The following is a 22,126-nucleotide window of genomic DNA, read 5'->3' as shown; positions in this document are numbered from 1 at the left end:
CCGCAAACCCAGAAGCAAGACGGGTGAAGATTGAAGTGGCCTTCGTTTTCAGGTAAGTTTCACATAATGTGCCAGTATGTGATGCATACTAGTACATTATGCCTTTACCTAGCAGGAAAAAAAAAAGCGCCCAGCGGTTTACAACCGCTTTAACCCCTTAAAGCCAGTGCCTGCTGGCCCTTTAAGGGCTTTAGAATGCTGGGAGGCATGGCTTATGGTCATGTGACCCCCATAATTGTCTGTCACAGCGGTCGCATGATCGGAAAGCTCCCGATTGCAAGCAGCAGACGGGAGCTTTCTGTTAAAGGAAAGAAAGGTAACGTAACCCCTGGAAGTCGTACATCTATGAGGTACTGCTGCAATGAATAGAGTGGCAACCTCAGCCTGGACTCCGACCAGGCCAAGTCCTCAACGCATTTCACTCCCCCCCCCCCCAAGAGATTAGACATGGGGATAGGGAATGGGGAGTAATATTCCCCATACGCATGAATTCCATATCCCTACAAGGGATAGATGTGCGACTTCCAGGGGTTACTTTTTTCCCTTGAATCTTTGCAGGAGCCAGGATGGGCTCCATCCCCTGTCAGCACTCTGGCAGCAGCTGCAGATGCACTGTCTATATACTCCCTCCCTATCGAGCCCAAGCGGCCCACACACTTTTCCCAGGTCACAGGGAGCTTTCAGTTAGCCGCTCTCGGCACAGCTCTATCAGCGCTAGGGCGCGCAAATATACGGGTGCTCTGCGTCAAGGCGCGGCCGCACATTTGCATGCGCTCAGAGCAAAGAGGTTAACTATGTCAAAAGGTCCACTGGATTTCATTATCTTTTTGCTGCATATATTAATAGATTTGTAGTTTTTTGCCAATTATGATAATAGCTCCCAACTGTCCCTCATTTGGATGGACTGTCCTCCTTATAGAACCAAATTCCTCTGTCCCTCTTTCCTCCTCAGTTGTCCCTCTTTTTGGTCTGATGTATTGACCTCTATAAAAATGTTTTATAATTTACCAAAAGGTGTCAAACTACCTTAAACCTTTTAATAAACTTCACATTTGTTATTTTAAAATTTTCAATATGAAGAAAACTAGTAGTAAAAAAAACTTGTGTATTAATTCTTCCTAACTTGTGCAAATGGAGGTGTCGGAGTGGGGTGTCCTTTTCTGTACATTCTTTGTGCTAACAGGAGTTCTTTCATATCTCAGAAAGTTGGAAGGTATAGTTAACATGTATGTCTCTATCTGTGCAGTTTCATTCAGTGGAGTGCCAATGATGGTATGCTCAGCTGGCCAGACCTACTAAGTGACCCGACCATCATGGGGAACAGCATCCAGAAACTGGAGAAACACCGCAGTAGTCAACACCTTGGGTTAGATGGCAGCTGCCATCCCAGTGAGGAGGACAATGTGGTACTAGGCCTTCCCCCATCCATGCCATGTCATTTCTTAGCATCAGGTGAGCATACAATGATGGAAGTGATAACATGAAATGGGCGAGTTAGAGTAGACAACATACTCAGAAGAGAATGTAGTATTTGGTCTCAAATATATAAATGTGGCGCTAAGTCAATAAATGCTAATAAGCAAGCAATAAAAGCAATATTCACATAATAAATCAATCAGGTCCATAATTATAATCCAATCAGTGAAATAACAATCCAAATTCTTAGAAGTGCAAAAAGTGCATCTGCAAAAAAAACAAGTTAAATTCTTGATTTCAATAATCAAAAGTGCATTAATATCTAAAAATGTATAATCATAAATTTGTTGATAGTAGTAATCCACCAATAGTGTGCCCCAGCCTCTCACATCAAATAAAGACCCCAATGGGTCTAGTAGCGCTTCTGGTAATTGTGATCTTTTATGGCGGTTTCCGCTCCACTCTTCTTCTTAGAGCATTAGGCAAAGGTGTAAGCAATGGTTGGGGATAAGTATAAACCAGTGTTTTCCCGCTGTGCAAAATACGTCAAACTTGGTCTCCTCCACTCCCTCCATTCAAGAATTAGTATGCATGTGATTCCAACTTCCAAGCAGAATTTCCGTCTTTCTGGATATAAATCACATAGATGAATTTAATTCACATTTACTTGCATTCAGTTCTCTGAAACTAAATTTCTTGCATTGCCCTAAGGTGGCAATCAAACACCTAAATATAGGTGTGGCACATCCTATGTAAATTGTAAATGCTAGATAAAGGAATAATGGACTTTATAGGCATGTATAAAAAAGTATACATTTTTAATAATTCACATAAAATACATACATATACAAAAAAAATGTTCTATTAAAGCAATATGGGACACCATGTTCAATCCCAGAGGTAACACTACAGTAATACTTGTAAAACATGTGCAAGCAATTCTTTTTAACCTATGAGGACTGTGGGACTCACCAAGAGGAACGCTACATCACAGTGTGGGCATTTTCTCCATATTGCCACACAGGAAGTATTACTGTAGTGTCACCTCTGGGATTGAACACGGTGTCCCATATTGCTTTTGTTGTATATGTATGTACTTTATGTGAATTATTAAAAATGTATACTTTCTTTCTCATACATCACGGGGCACAGAGCCTCAGTAATTACTGATGGGTTATATAGGGTATCACTAGGTGATTGGACACTGGCACACCCTAAACAGGAAGTTCAACCCCCTATATAATCCCTCCCCTTACAGGGATACCTGTTTTTTCGCCAGTGTCTTAGGTGTTGGTCACGTGTAAAGATGTGCTGTGCTGAGCTCCAAAGGGAATATCCTATATCCTATACTGGGGCAAGCCAGGCGAACCGGATCCATTTCAAGGTGTCCTTTCTAGGCCGAATTGGATGGTACCCGGGCCTCGTGTCCGAAGAAACGAGGTTTTACCTGTAACGCTTCCCTTTTTAGAGAGCTGGACCCCGCGTTTCAGAATTTGTTTTTTCTAGCCTTATATCTATCCATAGGGGGCCCCAGTCTCTGAAGGTTTTCCAAACGGAGCCCACCGTGAGAGGTGAAGATTGTGTCTTTATAACAGAACCCTGCAGCAGGGGCGGATCCAGAGCCTAGTCTCGGGAGGGGCACTGCCAGAAAATACGTTTTTTTGGGGGTAAATTTAACGGGGAAATGGCTGGTGTTAGCGCTTCAATCATCACGGCACCATGGTTGTTATGGTGTCAGGATGATTGAAGCGCATTATTACTATTATTACATGGTTATAAAAAATGAAATGGTTCAACTCACCATAGAATCAGTGGGAGCCCCGAGCGTGTCACTTGCCACTGTTATCTGCCACATGTTGGGGATTGTCACTTGCCACGTCACCTGTCACTAGATGCGGATTGTCACTTGCCACGTCCCATGCCACACGTTGCGGCTTGTCACTTGCCACGTCCCATGCCACACATTGCGGATTGTCACTTGCCACACGTTGCAGATTGTCACATGCCACGTCCCATGCCACACGTTGCGGATTGTCACTTGCCACGTCCCATGCCACACGTTGCAGATTGTCACTTGCCACGTCCCATGCCACACGTTGCAGATTGTCACTTGCCACGTCCCATGCCACACGTTGCAGATTGTCACTTGCCACGTCCCATGCCACACGTTGCAGATTGTCACTTGCCACGTCCCATGCCACACGTTGCAGATTGTCACTTGCCACGTCCCATGCCACAGGTTGCGGATTGTCACTTGCCACGTCCCATGCCACACGTTGTGGATTGTCACTTGCCACGTCCCATGCCACACGTTGCAGATTGTCACTTGCCATGTCCCATGCCACACGTTGCAGATTGTCACTTGCCACGTCCCATGCCACACGTTGCGGATTGTCACTTGCCACGTCCCATGCCACACGTTGCAGATTGTCACTTGCCACGTCCCATGCCACACGTTGCAGATTGTCACTTGCCACGTCCCATGCCACAGGTTGCGGATTGTCACATGCCACGTCCCATGCCACACGTTGCGGATTGTCACTTGCCACACGTTGCAGATTGTCACTTGCCACGTCCCATGCCACACGTTGCAGATTGTCACTTGCCACGTCCCATGCCACAGGTTGCGGATTGTCACTTGCCTGCTATAATTGTCTGCTGTGTCCCAGTCAGAGTCAGGCTTATTTAACTGGTGACCCCCTGTCATCAGTGCTGGGCAGGGAGGAATGGGCTGGCTGCTGCCACTGGGAGAGCGATGGGAGCAGAGCAAACACAGGGCTCATCCTGAGCGGATGTGTCAGCGCTCCATCCGCCCCAGGGGGGGCAGCAGAGAGATGATGTAATCTCTCTGCTGCCGCGGCTGCCTGTACTTTCAACAGTGTGGGCGGAACTGCAGGGATGCAGGGCGGCGCTGGGCGGTGAGAGATGATGTTATCTCTCTGCTCCCCCACCCGCAGGCTCCCTGATTGGCCAGCAGCCGCTCACACTGTCACTGAGCCGCACACCGCTGTTTACGTAGCCGCCCGTGCTCTCAGCTGTGGAGCTGCCCGCCGGCTCCCTGATTGGCCAGCACTGCAGCCGCTCACAAACTAACTGTCACTGAGCCGCACACAGCTGTTCACTTAACGGAGCCGCCCGTGCTCTCAGCTGTGGAGCCGCCCGCCGGCTCTCTCACCCACAGCGATGCCTGCCCTGCCCACCCACTCAAACACAATCTCGGAGGGGGCAATTGCCCTGTTGCCCCCCCCCTGGATCCGCCCCTGCCCTGCAGCTGGATAAGGTAAGGGAGATTCCACAGAATTTCTTTCTCGAACATCACGGGACACAGAGCCACAGTAATTACTGATGGGTTATATAGGTATCACTGGTGATTGGACACTGGCACACCCTATCAGGAAGTTCAACCCCCTATATAATCCCTCCCCCTTGCAGGGATACCTCAGTTTTTAAGCCAGTGTCTTAGGTGATGGACGTGTAAAGATGTCCTGTGCTGAGCTCCAAAGGGAATATCCTAAGATCCTATACTGGCGGATCCATTCAAAGTGTCTTTTCATGGCCGAATTGAATGGTACCCGGGCCTCGTGTCCGAAGAAACGAGGTTTTACCCGTAACGCTTCTCTTTTTAGAGAGCTAGACCCCGCAGATCAGAAAATGGCTTTAAACTTCCTAATTTCTGGCGAGGTGCTTTACGGTCCCAGAACTGTTGGATCCCCCTACTGATGGGGGCCCCAGTCTCTGACAGTTTTTTCAAACGGAGCCCACCGTGAGAGGTGAAGATTGGGTCTGTGTAAACAGCACCCTGCGGCTGGATAAGGTAAGAGGAGATTCCACAGAATTTTTGAGTTCTAGTGGCTTTTCTCCTTTAAGGTAAATGCATGCTATGCCTATTGTGACCACCGGGGGCTGCAAGAGCACAAACCTACACATGCTGACATGTCTGTCTCAGGTGTTGTAATCGCTGTTTATGTCCCAGCGTATCAAGCAGGCTGCAAACAGGTAAGGTGGAAAGGGGGATTTCTCATGTTTGAATGTTCCCCCCCAGGCTAGAGAGGGGTCGCAGGGGTCTAGAAAGTGGTTATACCACCCGGACTCTGCGGCCTAATGGCCACCATCTCTGAATCTAGCCGTTCAGGCAGATCTTGTACCAGTCTCTCCCCCCCCCCCCGCTCCCAGCCTTCCTCCTGAGACATGACAGGAGAGTCGGCCAGCGTGGGAAGCGCCTATTTTTTTCAAAACTCGAAGGGGGGCGGTAGAGGGGGAGGGGCGGGACGTCAGCACTGAGTGCTTAGACTCCCCACTCAGGCCAGCTGCAGGCTATTAGAGGCACTCTGTACAGGTGCACACAGCCTTCTGAGAGACACAGAGCTGACGGTCGCATGTAAGGTGGGACACAGGCATTCTCCTAGGCAGCATTTACTGAAGTAACCCCAGACTGAGCATTGGGTAGCAAGGCTTTTAGCCAGACTACATCGCTCAGCGGGCAGTGTTCATTTGTATACCTCACACCTTGTTGCTTTGCACTATGGGTAGAAGAGGTTCAAGCACCCCAGGAACCAGAGACACTAGGGGATCTCGTTCAGGTTCTGAGGGCCCCCTGTCGGCAGCATCCTCCCCCCCTAAAGATGGGCCAGGGACGGCTAGCCAGGGAGAGCCATCGGGGTCAGGGGCTACACCTGCTTCTGGCACTTCAGCCCCTGTATATATTACACAAGAGGTTTTTTCCTCAACCATTAATGGTCTAGAGGAAAGATTAATGGCCGTGATTATGTCTTCACTCAGTGGAAGAAAACGCACTAGGCTTTCCTCTGTTCCCCAAGACCCTCAGACAGAGGAGCTCTGGGATAAAGGAGATGAATCCCTTTCAGAGGATCGGGATGGGATGGATGATTCCTCTTCGGAGGATTCAGGTGGAGAGGGACCCTCTGCGACTTCCCAAGAGGAGAAAGTCTTAGTGCAGGTCATCACTTGATTGGTCCGCTCCACATTTAAGTTGCCCATACCTGAAACTGCTAAAGAATCCTCTTCTGCTTTGGGGTCACTGAAACCTTTCCAAGCAGCACATGCTTTTCCTGTTCATACTTTACTTGAAAAGCTTATTTATTCTGAGTGGGATCACCCAGACAAACGTTTTTTTCCGCCGAGAAAGTTTTCAACACTTTATCCGATGGAAGAAAAGTTTATTAAAATGTGGGGAATACCGGTTATTGATGCCGCCATTTCCTCCGTAAATAATAGCCTGACTTGTCCTGTAGACAATGCTCAGATGCTCAGGGATCCTGTAGATAAAAGGATGGAATCCCTATTGAAGGATGTTTTCTCCTTAGCAGGATCAGTGGCCCAACCTGCAGTAGCAGCGATTGGAGTCTGTCAATACTTAAGAGACCATGTTAAGCAGGTCATCAAAGTATTACCTGAACAGCAGGCCCAGGGGTTTGCTAACCTTCCAGCGGCCTTATGCTTTGTGGTTGACGCCATTAGAGATTCTATCGTGCAAACCTCCCGTCTTTCACTGGGGTTGGTGCATATACGTAGAATCCTATGGTTGAAAAATTGGTCAGCCGAAGCACCATGTAAGAAGCTACTGGCTGGGTTTCCATTTCGTGGTGCAAGGTTGTTTGGAGAGGACTTGGATAACTATATCAAGAGAATCTCTTGTGGGAAAAGCACTCTCTTACCTGTCAAGAAGAAGAGTAAGCGTCCCTCTTTCAAACGGACTCTTTCTCCAGCGCCGGGGGCTTCAGCCTCCAGGCAGTCTCGACGGCCGCCTCCATCGGGGTCCAGAGACAAGAGTCAACCCCAGGGACAAAAGAGGTCCTGGGGAAAGAAGCCTACTAGGCAAAACACTAAGACCTCTGCATGAGGGGGCGCCCCCGCTCACTCGAGTGGGGGAAGACTGCGACAGTTCTCAGAGCTCTGGCAGGAGGACTTCCAGGACAGATGGGTAATCTCCACGGTAACCTTAGGGTACAAGCTGGAGTTTCAGGAATTCCCCTCTCCTCGGTTCCTCAGATCAGGTGTTCCAGAGACCCAGAGAAGTACCAGTCGCTCCTTCTAGCGTTAGGGCGACTTTTGTCGCAGGAGGTCATTATGATAGTTCCCGCAAAGGACCAGGGATTGGGCTTCTATTCCAACCCTTTTACGGTCCAAAAGCCAAATGGGGATGTCAGGCCCATTCTGGACTTAAGGGATCTGAACCGATTCCTAAGGATTCAATCCTTCCACATGGAATCAATTTGAACAGTAGTTCCCACCCTGCAGGGAGGAGAATTTCTGGCATCAATAGACATCAGAGATGCATATCTGCATGTGCCCATTTTTCCTGCTCATCGGAAGTTTCTGCGCTTCGAGGTAGGAGGGCGCCATTTCCAGTTTGTGGCTCTGCCTTTCGGGATAGCCACTGCATCTCGAGTGTTCACAAAAATCTTGGCTCCTCCTCTGGCCAGATTAAGGGCTCAGGGTATAGCTGTCATAGCATACCTAGACGACCTGCTCTTGATAGACCGGTCGGTAGCCTCTTTGAATGGAAACTTGAGGACCACAGTCAGGTATCTAGAACACTTGGGTTGGATCCTCAACTTAGAAAAGTCTTTCCTAAAACCAGTAAGAAGACTGGAGTATTTAGGTCTGATTATAGATACAAGCCAGGAGAAAATATTTCTACCCCAGGCAAAGATCACTGCTTTGAGAGAGCTGATTCTGACAGTAAGGACCAAGAAGGGTCCCTCAGTCCGCCTTTGTATGAGGCTACTAGGGAAGATGGTGTCTTCATTCGAAGCAGTTCCCTATGCTCAGTTTCACTCAAGAATGCTGCAACACAGTATTCTGTTGACCTGGAACAAGAAGGTTCAGGCATTAGACTTTCCGATGCGCCTGTCGCATGCGGTGCGTCAGAGCCTCAATTGGTGACTCATACCCGAGAACCTGCAGAAGGGGAAATCCTTTCTACCGGTTACCTGGACGGTGGTAACAACAGATGCCAGTCTGTCAGGTTGGGGAGCAGTTCTGGAACAGGCTGCGGTCCAAGGGATATGGTCCAAGACAGAGAGGACCTTACCCATCAACATTCTGGAGATCCGGGCGATACATTTAGCTCTAAAAGCCTGGACTATCAGGCTACAGGGTTGTCCGGTCAGGATCCAGTCCGACAATGCCACAGCAGTGGCTTATATCAATCATCAGGGAGGCACCCAGAGCCGAGCTGCTCAAAAGGAGGTGAACCAGATCTTAGTCTGGGCAGAGATGCATGTGCCATGCATATCGGCAGTTTTCATCCCGGGAATAGTGAATTGGCAGGCGGACTATCTAAGCCGCCAGCAGTTACTTCCAGGGGAATGGTCTCTGCATCCCGACGTCTTTTGGGCCATATGCCAAAGATGGGGGGTTCCAGATGTAGATCTCTTTGCATCCCGATTCTACACAAAGATAGACAGATTTGTGGCAAGGACAAAAGATCCTCTTGCATGCGGGACGGATGCGTTGGTGATTCCGTGGCATCGGTTCTCACTGATTTATGCATTCCCGCCTATTCTGCTACTACCACGACTCCTTCGCAGGATCAGGTAGGAAAGGAAGTCGGTACTTCTGGTGGCCCCCGCTTGGCCCAGAAGGACTTGGTATGCAGAAATACTAAGGATGGCGGTGGGTTCCCCGTGGACCCTACCGGTACGCCCAGACCTGTTATCTCAAGGTCCAGTGTTCCATCCTGCCTTACAAACGCTAAATTTGACGGTTTGGCTATTGAGACCCACGTTCTGAAGAGTCGTGGGCTCTCAGGTCCTGTCATATCTACCTTGATTAATGCAAGGAAGCCAGCTTCCAGGATGATTTATCATAGAGTCTGGAAAGCTTATATAACCTGGTGTGAATCCAGAGGTTGGCATCCCAGGAAATATGTCATAGGTAGAATTCTTGATTTTCTACAATTAGGATTAGAGATGAAGCTGGCCTTGAGTACCATCAAGGGCCAGGTCTCTGCTTTATCAGTATTATTTCAGCGGCCACTTGCTTCGCATTCTTTGGTCCGAAATTTTATGCAGGGGGTGATGCGTCTTAATCCTCCGGTTAAAGCGCCCCTAAACCCCTGGGACTTGAACTTGGTCCTGGCTGTGTTACAAAGACAGTCTTTGGAACCAATAAGTCAGATTCCTTTGGTCTTGTTGACAAGGAAGTTAATTTTTCTGGTGGCCATCTCTTCTGCTAGAAGAGTATCAGAATTAGCAGCTCTTTTCTGTAAGGAGCCTTATTTGATTATACACAAGGATAGAGTGGTACTACGCCCTCATCCTAGTTTTTTACCGAAGGTGGTTTCTGATTTTCATTTAAACCAAGACATTGTTCTGCCTTCCTTTTTTCCAGATCCCTGTTCTCCGGAAGAGAGATCTCTACATTCGTTGGATGTAGTAAGAGCAGTTAAGGCCTATCTAGGGACAACTGCTCAGATCCGCAAGACGGATGTTTTGTTTGTGCTGCCAGAGGGTCCCAATAGAGGACAGGCAGCGTCAAAAGCTACCATTGCTAAATGGATTCGACAGTTGATCATTCAAGCTTACGGTTTGAAACAGAAGATTCCTCTGTTTCAGATCAGGGCACATTCCACAAGGGCTATTGGTGCTTCTTGGGCAGTGCATCACCGGGCCTCTATGGCTCAAATCTGCAAGGCCGCAACCTGGTCTTCAGTTCATACATTCACCAGATTCTATCAGGTGGATGTGAGAAGGCATGAGGATATCGCCTTTAGGCGTAGTGTGCTGCAGGCAGCGGTACAGGGTCCTCAGGTCTGATTGCACCCTACTTGGTCGTGGTTCCCCCCCCTCAGGTAGCATTGCTCTGGGACATCCCATCAGTAATTACTGTGGCTCTGTGTCCCGTGATGTTCGAGAAAGAAAATAGGATTTTTTAAAACAGCTTACCTGTAAAATCCTTTTCTTTCGAAGGACATCACGGGACACAGAGGTCCCGCCCCTCTTCTAATACACTATATTGCTTGGCTACAAAACTGAGGTATCCCTGCAAGGGGGAGGGATTATATAGGGGGTTGAACTTCCTGATAGGGTGTGCCAGTGTCCAATCACCAGTGATACCTATATAACCCATCAGTAATTACTGTGGCTCTGTGTCCCGTGATGTCCTTCGAAAGAAAAGGATTTTACAGGTAAGCTGTTTTAAAAAATCCTATTTTTTTAATTCTAGTAGGTTTCTCCTTTAAGTAAATGTATGCTATGCCTATTGTCGCCACCGGGGGCTGCCAAGAGCACATACCTTCACATGCTTGATTGTCTGTCTCAGTGTTCACGCTGCACAGCTCCTCCAGCCGAGCTCCAGGTAGGATGGGATGGGGGGGGGCTCTTCCTCGGGGATATTCCCCCCAAGATTAGGGGGGCCGTGGTGGTCTGAAAGGCGGTAGTATATCGCACTACCGCCGCTATTACTAATGGCAGATCCCATCATCTGCCGGCCTCTCTCCTTCCTCCTCCACCCCAGCCTCCCCTCCACGCTTGTCCGGGAGGGTCGTCTCGCGCAGGGAAGCGCAAGTTTTTTGAAAAAGAGGAGGGGGGCGGGAGGGGTGGTCAAAGGAGGGGGGGCAGAGCGACGTCCGGCGGCATATCTAGCCCTAAGGGCCTGGACTCTCAGGCTACAGGGTTGCCCTGTCAGGATCCAGTCCGACAATGCCACAGCAGTGGCTTATATCAATCATCAGGGAGGCACCAGGAGTCTTGCAGCTCAGAGAGAGGTGAACCAGATTTTAGTCTGGGCAGAAAAGCATGTGCCATGTATATTGGCAGTTTTCACTCCAGGGATAGAGAACTGGCAGGCGGACTATTTGAGTCGCCAACGGTTAGTCCCGGGGGAATGGTCTCTTCACCCCGATGTCTTTTGGGCCATATGCCAAAGATGGGGGATACCAGATGTAGATCTCTTTGCGTCCAGGATCAACAACAAGGTCGACAAGTTTGTGGCAAGAACAAGGGATCCTCTTGCATACGGGACAGATGCGTTGGTGACTCCGTGGCATCAGTTCTCACTGATTTATGCGTTTCCTCCGATTATGCTACTGCCACGGCTCCTTCGCAGGATCCGGCAGGAAAAGAAGTCGGTACTTCTGGTGGCCCCAGCGTGGCCCAGAAGAGCTTGGTATGCAGAGATAGTAAGAATGACAGTGGGTTCCCCATGGACCCTACCATCACATCCAGACCTATTATCTCAAGGTCCAGTATTCCATCCTGCCTTACAAACGCTAAATTTGACGGTTTGGCTGTTGAGACCCACGTTCTGAGGAGTCGTGGGCTTTCAGGTCCTGTGATCTCTACTTTAATCAATGCTAGGAAGCCAGCTTCCAGAGTGATTTATCATAGAGTTTGGAGGACTTATGTATCCTGGTGTGAAGCCATGGGTTGGCATCCCAGAAAATATGTCATTGGTAGAATTCTTGACTTTCTACAAATAGGATTAGAGATGAAGCTGGCCTTGAGTACCATCAAGGGCCAGGTCTCAGCCTTATCAGTGTTATTTCAACGACCACTTGCTTCTCATTCTTTGGTCTGAAGCTTTATGCAAGGGGTAACGCATCTTAATCCTCCAGTTAAAGCGCCCCTAAACCCCTGGGATTTGAATTTGGTTCTGTCTGTTTTACAGAAACAGCCTTTTGAACCTATACGTCAGATTCCCTTGGTCTTGTTGACAAGAAAGTTAATTTTCTTGGTAGCTATTTCTTCTGCTAGAAAAGTATCAGAGTTAGCAGCCCTTTCCTGTAAAGAGCCTTATTTGATCATGCATAAGGATAGAGTGGTATTGCGCCCTCATCCTAGCTTTCTACCAAAGGTGGTTTCAGATTTCCATCTAAACCAAGTTATTGTTCTGCCTTCCTTTTTTCCAGATCCCTGTTCCAAGGAAGAAAGGTCACTACATTCTTTGGATGTAGTAAGGGCAGTCAAGGCCTATCTGGAAGCAACTGCTCAAGTTCGCAAAAGGGATGTTTTGTTCATACTACCAGAAGGTCCCAATAAAGGGCAGGCAGCGTCAAAGTCTACCCTTTCGAAATGGATTCGACAAATGATTATTCAGGCTTACGGTTTGAAACAAAAAATTCCACCTTTTCAAATCAGTGAACACTCCACAAGGGCGATTAGTGCCTCTTGGGCTGTGCATCACCGGGCCTCTATGGCTCAAATCTGCTAGGCTGCAACCTGGTCTTCAGTCCATACATTCACCAAATTTTATCAGGTGGATGTGGGAAGGCATGAGGATATCGCCTTTGGGCGTAGTGTGCTGCAGGCAGCAGTACGAGGTCCTCAGGTCTGATTACACCCTACGTTGTGTGGTCCCCTCCCCTCAAATAGCATTGCTCTGGGACGTCCCATCAGTAATTACTGAGGCTCTGTGTCCCGTGATGTACGAGAAAGAAAATAGGATTTTTTATAACAGCTTACCTGTAAAATCCTTTTCTTTTGATGTACATCACGGGACACAGAGGTCCCGCCCCACTTCTAATAAACTTACCGTATATACTCGAGTATAAGTCGTTCCGAGTATAAGTCGAGGCCCTAATTTACCACAAAAAAATGGGAAAGACTTAGTGACCCGAGTATAAGACGAGGGTGAGAAATGCACAGCTACTGTAAGTGGAAAAGAGGGTCAACAATGCCCATTTGCAGCCTCACTGTGCCCATTTGCATGTCTCACTGTGCCCATTTGCAGCCATAGGTCCCCCAAACTTCAAACTCAGTAGTTAAGGGTTCCTAGAAGCCCCCTAGCTGCAGCCAAAATTTGGGGTCTCTGAACCCAAATGGTCCCGAAATGACATTGCTACAGATGGACACAGTTGACCGACTTTGGGGCCCCGTATCTCGGGGCCACTTAGTGCTAGAAACCCCAAATATGGTGTGCAAACTCAGTGGAACTAGCACCATCAAATATTCAAAACTGGGGTTTCTAGCACCAAGTGTCCCTGAGATACAGGGCCCCAAAAATCGGTTCAGAAAATGTCAAGCACTTTTCTACAGCAAAAAATTTCATTTTCCGAACCGGCTTTGGGGCCTCGTATCTCGGGGCCACTTGGTCCTAGGAACCCCAGCTTTGGATATGTTGTGGTACCAGTTCCACTGGATTTGCACACCAAATTTGGGGTTCCTAGCAAAGTGGCCCTGAGATACGGGGCCCCAAAGTCGGTTCGGAAAATGAAATTTTTTGCTGTAGAAAAGTGCTTGACTCGAGGGGGGCACTTTCAGCACAAAAAAATGTGCTGAAAAACTCGACTTATACTCGAGTATATACGGTATATTGCTTTGCTACAAAACTGAGGTATTATATAGGGGGTTTAACTTCCTGTTTAGGGTGTGCCAGTGTCCAATCACCTAGTGATACCCTATATAACCCATCAGTAATTATCGAGGCTCTGTCCCGTGATGTATATCAAAAGAAAAGGATTTTACAGGTAAGATGTTATAAAAAATCCTATTTTTTTATACGTGCCTATAAAGTCCATTATTCCTTTATCTAGCATTTGCATTCAGTTCTCGTCACTCTTTAGACGCAATTCAAATTCTTGCTGTAACAGCATTAGGTGCCTTATGATTGGTCTTGACCTATCACATGGGTTCTAGGAAGGTGTCCAAAGTCCTGAAGTCCTATGTAAGCACTGACAAGTCAGTTTAGTTTAGAGCTTGCACAGGATGTTCTTCCCTCTGTCTTTCTGAACACTCCTACTCCCTCACACCAGCTCCGCCTGAGGTGAATAGGGGGCTCCACTCCTCAGCGTGCATGTGATAGGTCAAGACCAATCGTGAGGTACCTAACGATGTTACAGCAAGAATTTGAATTGTGTCCAAACAGTGACGAGAACTGAATGCAAGTAAATGTGAATTAAATTCATTTATGTGATTTATATCCAGAAAGATGGAAATTCTGCTTTAAAGTTGGAATCACATGCATACAAATTCTTGAGTGGAGGATACTCAGAAAGACGTATTTTGCACAGTGGGAAAACACTGCTTTATACTTATCCCCAAACACTGCTTACACCTTTGCCTGGTGCCTGTAAGGAGAAGAGTAGAGCGGAAACCGCCATAAAAGATCACAATTACCAGAAGCGCTGGTTGGGGTTTTTATTTGAGGTGAGAGGCTGGGGCACACTATTGATGAATTATGGATGGTGGAAGCAATTGTGAATACGCATTATAATAATCGATATATATTCTCCCTGCACTTGACTGCTACACATCTACTATCAACAAATTTATGGTGATTCATTTTTTGATTGCACATGCACTTTTGATTATTGGAATCAAGGATTTTACTTTTTTTTTTTTTTTTGCACGTGCACTTCTATGAATTTGGATTGTTATTTCACTGATTGGATTATAATTATGGACCTGATTTGATTTATTGATTATGTGAATATTGCTTTTATTGCTTGCTTATTAGCATTTATTGAGTTAGCGCCACATTTATATATTTAATACAATATTTAATTTGTGGGGACACATCCAATAATGTTGGCTGCCACTTCTTGAGGTTTGAGACATTTTGTGCATTTGTTTTTCACTTTACTTCATTAGTATTTGGTCTGAATTTTGGTCAGTTTTGGATTGTTAGCAATATTGGTATCCGGTTGTTCAGAGATTTTCTAGCACACTCAGAAATCATTGCATGGCAATGACAAGGACTCATGAAATGTAAAAGGTCAATGTAAAGCTTGGAAATTAAAAGGAACTTGTGCATGCTTAAAGATGAAAGCTAACACAGGGTTCAAGTCTCCCTACTTGCTCCTTCAGGACAATGTTCAGGCCTAGTAACTGGAAGTTCAGGAACCCAGCACTGCATTGTGGGGGGAATGGAACACAGTCGCATGCTCCCCATTCCTGGAAATACTAGCTATTTCTTTTATCTCCAGTGGGGGTTGAAGGGAAAGAAGAATCTACATTTGGGACTGGGTATTTAACCACTTAAGCCCCGGACCATTTAGCTGCCCAAAGACCAGAGCACTTTTTGCGATTTGGCACTGCGTCGCTTTAACTGGCAATTGCGCGGTCGTGCAACGTGGCTCCCAAACAAAATTGACGTCCTTTTTCCCCCACAAAAAGAGCTTTCTTTTGGTGGTATTTGATCACCTCTGCGGTTTTTATTTTTTGCACTATAAACAAAAAATAGCTACAATTTTGAAAAAAAAACACATTATTTTTTACTTTTTGCTATAATAAATATCCCCAAAAAATATATAAAAAAACATTTTTTTCCCCTCAGTTTAGGCCGATACGTATTCTTCTACATATTTTTGGTAAAAAAATCGCAATAAGCGTTTATTGATTGGTTTGCGCAAAAGATTTAGCGTCTACAAAATAGGGCATAGTTTTATGGCATTTTAATTATTCTTTTTTTTTTTACTAGTAATGGCGGCAATCAGCAATTTTTATCATGACTGCGACATTATGGCGGACAGAACGGACACTTTTGGCGCGATTTTGGGACCATTCACATTTATACAGCGATCAGTGCAATTAAAAATGCATTGATTACTGTGTAAATGTGACTGTCAGTGAAGGGGTTAACCACTAGGGGGCAGTGAAGGGGTTAAGTGTGTCCTAGGGAGTGATTCTAACTGGGGGGGACGTGGTTATGTGTTACATGACACTGATCACCGCTCCGATTGCAGGGAGCTGTGATCAGTATCCTGTCACTAGGCTGAACGGGGAAATGCTTGTTTACATCAGCATTTCCCCATTCTTCCTCTCCGAGAGACAATCGTGGGTATCCTCATGGACATCGGGTCCACGGGACCCGCGATCACACTCACAGAGGTCGCGGCGGTACACGCGCCCGCAAACTGCTTCTTAAAGGGCAACGTACAGGTACGTTAATCTGCCTGTATGTGCCCTTCTGCCAACGCATATCGGCGTGAGCCAGTCGGGAAGCTGTTAAAGGAGAAGTATGGCCAAAGCTGTGACCCAAGTTCAGCAGTCACCAAGCCAGTCTAGGCTCTGCAGGGATCCTGACAATAATGTCCAGATCCACCCAGATGTATGGGGTGGCAGTCTGCTCAGCCTCTCAGCGTGCCACTAAGAGCCTGAGCCGGCCTCTCCTGCCCCTCCTCATCCTGGCACTCCAGTGAGCGCTGAAGGGGCAGAGCACAGAATGGTGACTGACAGTCACCACTCTGTGTTCAGAGCAGACTTGAGAACTGAGTGATCAGTGGTCTTTGATCACTCAGTTCTTGGTTTAGAGCTGGCGGGGGACAGCTGCAGCTCTAGGCAGCAAGGTGGATATGATTTTTCTTTTGCACCCCGTAGTTTTTTTTAAAGCTTAGTTGAGTTCTCTATTTATAACTGTGATTCAGGCTGCATATACAGTAACATACAGTTAGGTCCATATATATTTGGACACAGGCACAATTTTCATACTTTAGGCTCTGTTTGCCCACCTCCTGGAGAGTGTGTCCTTCACTTGTCTGGATGTTGTGAATAGGTTTTTCTTTACCATAGAGAGGATCCTGCAATCATCCACCACTGTTGACTTCCGTGGACATCCAGGCCTTTTTATGTTGCTGAGCTCACCAGTACGTTCTTCTTTCCCCAGAATGTACCAAACTGTTGATTTGGCCACTCCTAATGTTGCTGCTATCTCTCTGATGGATTTGTTTCATTTTTGAAGCCTTACAATGGCCTGTTTCACTTGCATGGACAGCTCCTTTGAACCCATGATGTAAGTTCACAGCACAAATGCAAATACCACACTTAGAATCAACTCCAGACCTTTTACCTGCTTAATTGATGAAGAAATAATAAAGAAGTAGCCCACACCTCGCCATGAAACAGCTTATGATACAATTGTCCAATTACTTTTGGTCCCTTGAAAAAGGGGGATGGCTATTCTTAAGAGCTTTAATTTCTAAAACCTTCCTCTTATTTGGATGTACATACCCTCAAATAAACCTGAGAGAGTGCACTTTCAGCCCATATCCATTATATAACTATAGCTTGAATATGTTTTGGTAAATACTTGAAAAAAAACTAAAATTGTGCCTGTGTCCAAATATATATATGGACCTAACTGTATACACTATAATTTATTTTTATTTTTTTAAGTTCCTAAAAGCTGCAGCAAGGAATGAAATACCTTGGAGATATGGTCGGATGCACCCCTACACACTGCTCCAATCCACAGCACTCTAGCTCTCTAAACAGTGCCCTTATTTGGAGCCATGTTAGGAGTCCACATTGGACTGCTGGAGACCTGAACCACTGCTTGTGTGTGAGACCAGCGGCCCAACTTTCCATGTTGCTACCTTAAAGCGGAGTTCCACCCAAAAGTGGAACTGCCGCTCATTTGTCTCCTCCCTCCCCCCTCCGGTGCCACATTTGGCACCTTTCGGGGGGAGCGGATACCTGTCTTTGACAGGTACCCTGTCCCCACTTCCGGGAGTCCAGGCCGCAGCGAATTACGTCAGCGGCTCGGCTCCCTCCTCTTCCCTCCTCCTTCCCCCACTGCCGGGCCAGTAGGAGAGAACAGCGGTGGCTCCCGCAGTAGGGACCCGACGTGAAGCCGTAATGCTACAAGGCCGGGTTCCCTTACTGGCAATGGCAGCGTTAGCACCCGACAACTGATGGAAACATCAGCTGCGGTGCCGCCATCAGACTCTAGGACAGGTAAGTGTCCTATTATTAAAAGTCAGCAGCTGCAGTATGTGTAGCTGCTGGATTTTAATTTTTGCAGGGGTGGGTGGACCTCCGCTTTAACATTGTATTTTAACCCTTAAAAAAAACGTGGAAAGAACAGATGCTTAGTATATTAGAAACTGCTAAATCTTAACCAGTTATTTCTTGTGTTTTGTAAAGATGGAGCCAGCAGCATGTCTCTCCCCCAAGACCTGCGGAGGATTTCCCGTACAGAGACAGATCTTTTGTCAGACCTGTGAGTACATTTGTGGGGCCATACAGCTTATTACGTTACAATATACTGTATTTTATTTTCTGATGGATAAGGCCCTGTATGGTTTAAGCTGCCATTCCTTTATTCATTTCAAATGCAATGTTTTATGTCTGGAAGGGGCAACAAATATTTAAGACTACATCTACAGTACACCCCTCACATTTTTGTAAATATTTTATTCTATCTTTTCATGTGACAACACTGAAGAAATTACATTTTGCTACAATGTAAAGTAGTGAGTGTACAGTTTGTATAACAGTGTAAATTTGCTGTCCCCTCGAAATAACTCAACACACAGCCATTAATGTTGAAACTGCTGGCAACAAAAGTGAGTGCACTCCTAAGTGAAAATGTCCAAATTGGGCCCAATTAGCCATTTTCCCTCCCCTGTGTCATGTGACTTGTTAGTGTTACAAGGGCTCAGGTGTGGTCAGTGGTGTACCTATGAGGGGGGCGGGGGGGCAGGCCTCCTCGGGTATCGCACATTGGGGGGTATCAGGCCAGCTACCAGGGACGGGACAAGGCAGGCGGTTGCTCTGTAGCTGCGGCTGACTCTCTATATTTGTGCGTGTCAGCAACGATGCTCCTCTGTTATTCAGCTCACAGTCGGGCTCTTTACTGCCACCTCTGGCTGCTTCCTGCATGTGCACCCCTCGTGGATTGCAGCTCCTCTTGTGTCTCACAGGGACATGTAGAAACAGGACCTGGGACTAGGAAGACCACCTTACAAGTAGGGGCTGTGAGTACAAGTGAAGGTAGGAGGCTGTTTGTGTACAGGGGGGAGGAGCAGCTGAGTTGTACAGGTGTGTGTGTGGGGGGGGGGAGCCGAGTGTGTGCAGGTGTGTGTGGGGGGGTGGGGAGCTGAGTGTGTACAGGAATGTGTGTGGGAGATTGGGGAGCTGAGTGTGTACAAGTGTGTGTGTTTCTGATTTGGGAGCTGAGTGTGTACAGGTGTGTGTGTGGGGGGGGGGGGCTGAGTGTGTACAGGTGTGTGTGGGGGGGGGGGTGGGGAGCTGAGTGTGTACAGGTGTGGGGGGGGGGCTGAGTGTGTACAGGGGTGGGGGGGGCAGCTGAGTGTGTACAGGTGTGTGTGTGTGGGGGGGACGCTGAGTGTGTACAGGTGTGTGTGTGTGGGGGGGGGCGCTGAGTGTGTACAGGTGTGTGTGTGAGGGGGGACGGACGCTGAGTGTGTACAGGTGTGTGTGTGTGTGGGGGGGGGGGGGATGCTGAGTGTGTACAGGTGTGTGTGTGTGTGTCGGGGGGCTGGGACACTGAGTGTGTACAGGAGTGTGTGTCGGGGGGCTGGGACGGTGAGTGTGTACAGGTGTGTGTGTGTGGGGGGGGTGCTGAGTGTGTACAGGTGTGTGTGTGTGTGTGTGGGGGGGGTGGGGAGCTAAGTGTGTACAGGTGTGTGTGGGGGGGGCTGAGTGTGTACAGGTGTGGGGGGGGACAGCTGAGTGTGTACAGGGGTGTGTGTGTGGAGGGGGGGCAGCTGAGTGTGTACAGGTGTGTGTGTGTGGGGGGGGACGCTGAGTGTGTACAGGTGTGTGTGTGTGGGGGGGGACGCTGAGTGTGTACAGGTGTGTGTGTGTGTGTGGGGGGGACGCTGAGTGTGTACAGGTGTGTGTGTGTGGGGGGGGACGCTGAGTGTGTACAGGTGTGTGTGTTTGTGGGGGGGACGCTGAGTGTGTACAGGTGTGTGTGTGTGTGTGTGGGGGGGGGGCGCTGAGTGTGTACAGGTGTGTGTGTGAGGGGGGACGGACGCTGAGTGTGTACAGGTGTGTGTGTGTGTGGGCGGGATGCTGAGTGTGTACAGGTGTGTGTGTGTGTGTCGGGGGGCTGGGACACTGAGTGTGTACAGGAGTGTGTGTTGGGGGGCTGGGACGCTGAGTGTGTACAGGTGTGTGTGTGTGTGGGGGGGGTGGGGAGCTGATTGTGTACAGGTGTGTGTGTGAGGGGGGGAGCTGAGTGTGTACAGGTGTGTGTGTGGGGGGGAGCTGAGTGTGTACAGCTGTGTGGGGGGGGAGCTGAGTGTGTACAGCTGTGTGGGGGGGGGCAGCTGAGTATGTACAGGTGTGTGTGTGTGGGCAGCTGAGTGTGTACAGGTGTGTGTGTGTGGGGGGGACGCTGAGTGTGTACAGGTGTGTGTGTGTGGGGGGGCAGCTGAGTGTCTACGGGTGTGTTGGGAGGCTGAGTGCATAGAGGTGTGAGGGGAACTGAGTGCATAGAGGTGTGAGGGGGGCTGAGTGCATAGAGGTGTGAGGGGGGCTGAGTGCATAGAGGTGTGAGGGGGACTAAGTGCATAGAGGTGTGAGTGGGGCTGAGTGCGTAGAGGTGTGAGTGGGGCTGAGTGCGTAGAGGTGTGAGTGGGGCTGAGTGCGTAGAGGTGTGAGGGTGGCTGAGTGCGTAGAGGTGTGAGGGTGGCTGAGTACGTAGAGGTGTGAGGGTGGCTGAGTGCGTAGAGGTGTGAGGGTGGCTGAGTGCGTAGAGGTGTGAGGGTGGCTGAGTGCGTAGAGGTGTGAGGGTGGCTGAGTGCGTAGAGGTGTGAGGGTGGCTGAGTGCGTAGAGGTGTGAGGGTGGCTGAGTGCGTAGAGGTGTGAGGGTGGCTGAGTGCGTAGAGGTGTGAGGGTGGCTGAGTGCGTAGAGGTGTGAGGGTGGCTGAGTGCGTAGAGGTGTGAGGGTGGCTGAGTGCGTAGAGGTGTGAGGGTGGCTGAGTGCGTAGAGGTGTGAGGGTGGCTGAGTGCGTAGAGGTTTGAGGGTGGCTGAGTGCGTAGAGGTGTGAGGGGGGCTGAGTGCGTACAGGCATGATCAGTAAAGGGGGGGTGCCAGATATAGGATCCGCCCCGGGTGCCAAATGCTCTAGGTACGCCCCTGGGTGTGTTAAATTTGGTGTTATCGCTCTCACTCTCTCATACTGGTCACTGGAAGTTTAACATGGCACCTCATGGCAAAGTACTCTCTCAGGATCTGAAAAAAAAAATTGTTGCTCTACATAAAGATGGCCTAGGCTATAAGAAGATTGCCAAGACCCTGAAACTGAGCTGCAGCATGGTGGCCAAGACCATACAGGGGTTTAACAAGAGGTGGGGGTTCAGCCTGTCAGTGCTCAGACCTTACACTGCATCAAATTGGTCTGCATGGCTGTTGTCCCAGAAGGAGGCCTCTTCTAAAGATGATGCAGAAGAAAGCCCGCAAGCAGTTTGCTGAAGACAAGCAGACTAAGGACATGGATCACTGGAACCATGTCCTGTGGTCTGATGAGACAAGATAAACTTATTTGGTTCAGATGGTGTCAAGCGTATGTGGCTGCAACCAGGTGAGGAGTACAAAGACAAGTGTGTCTTGCTTACAGTCAAGCATGGTGGTCATGGTCTGGGGCTGCATGAGTGCTGCCATCACTGGGGAGCTACAGTTCATTGAGGGAACCATGAATGCCAACATGTACTATGACATACTGAAGCAGGGCATGAATCCATCCCTTCAGAGACTAGTCCACAGGGCAGTATTCCAACATAACGACCCCAAACACACCTCCAAGATGACCACTGCATTGCTAAAGAAGCTGAGGGTAAAGGTGATGGACTGGCCAAGCATGTATCCAGATCTAAACCCTATTGAGCATCAGTGGGGCATCCTCAAAGGGAAGGTGGAGGAGTAGTGCAAGGTCTCTAACATCCACCAGCTCAGTTATGTCATTGTGGAGAAGTGGAAGAGGACTCCAGTGGGAACCTGTGAAGCTCTTGTGAACTCCATGCCCATGGGGGTTAAGGCAGTGCTGGAAAATAATGGT

At 48.4% G+C, this 22,126-nt stretch overlaps 1 protein-coding gene across 1 annotated transcript in view; it reads left to right on the top strand.

The window, feature by feature from the left end:
• The window catches only part of PKD1 (polycystin 1, transient receptor potential channel interacting), a 288,453-nt gene that overhangs the window by 226,888 nt on the left and 39,439 nt on the right, over nucleotides 1-22,126 (top strand). Inside the window, exons 32-33 of the mRNA XM_073636475.1 lie at nucleotides 1,247-1,452; nucleotides 18,243-18,318. Of these exons, the coding sequence (XP_073492576.1) occupies nucleotides 1,247-1,452; nucleotides 18,243-18,318 (282 nt within the window). The remainder of the gene's footprint in view (nucleotides 1-1,246; nucleotides 1,453-18,242; nucleotides 18,319-22,126) is intronic.

Source organism: Aquarana catesbeiana, linkage group LG06 (assembly GCF_042186555.1).
Source record: "Aquarana catesbeiana isolate 2022-GZ linkage group LG06, ASM4218655v1, whole genome shotgun sequence".
NCBI classification, from domain to species: domain Eukaryota; kingdom Metazoa; phylum Chordata; class Amphibia; order Anura; family Ranidae; genus Aquarana; species Aquarana catesbeiana.
This window is presented reverse-complemented; position numbering and strand designations above follow the sequence as displayed.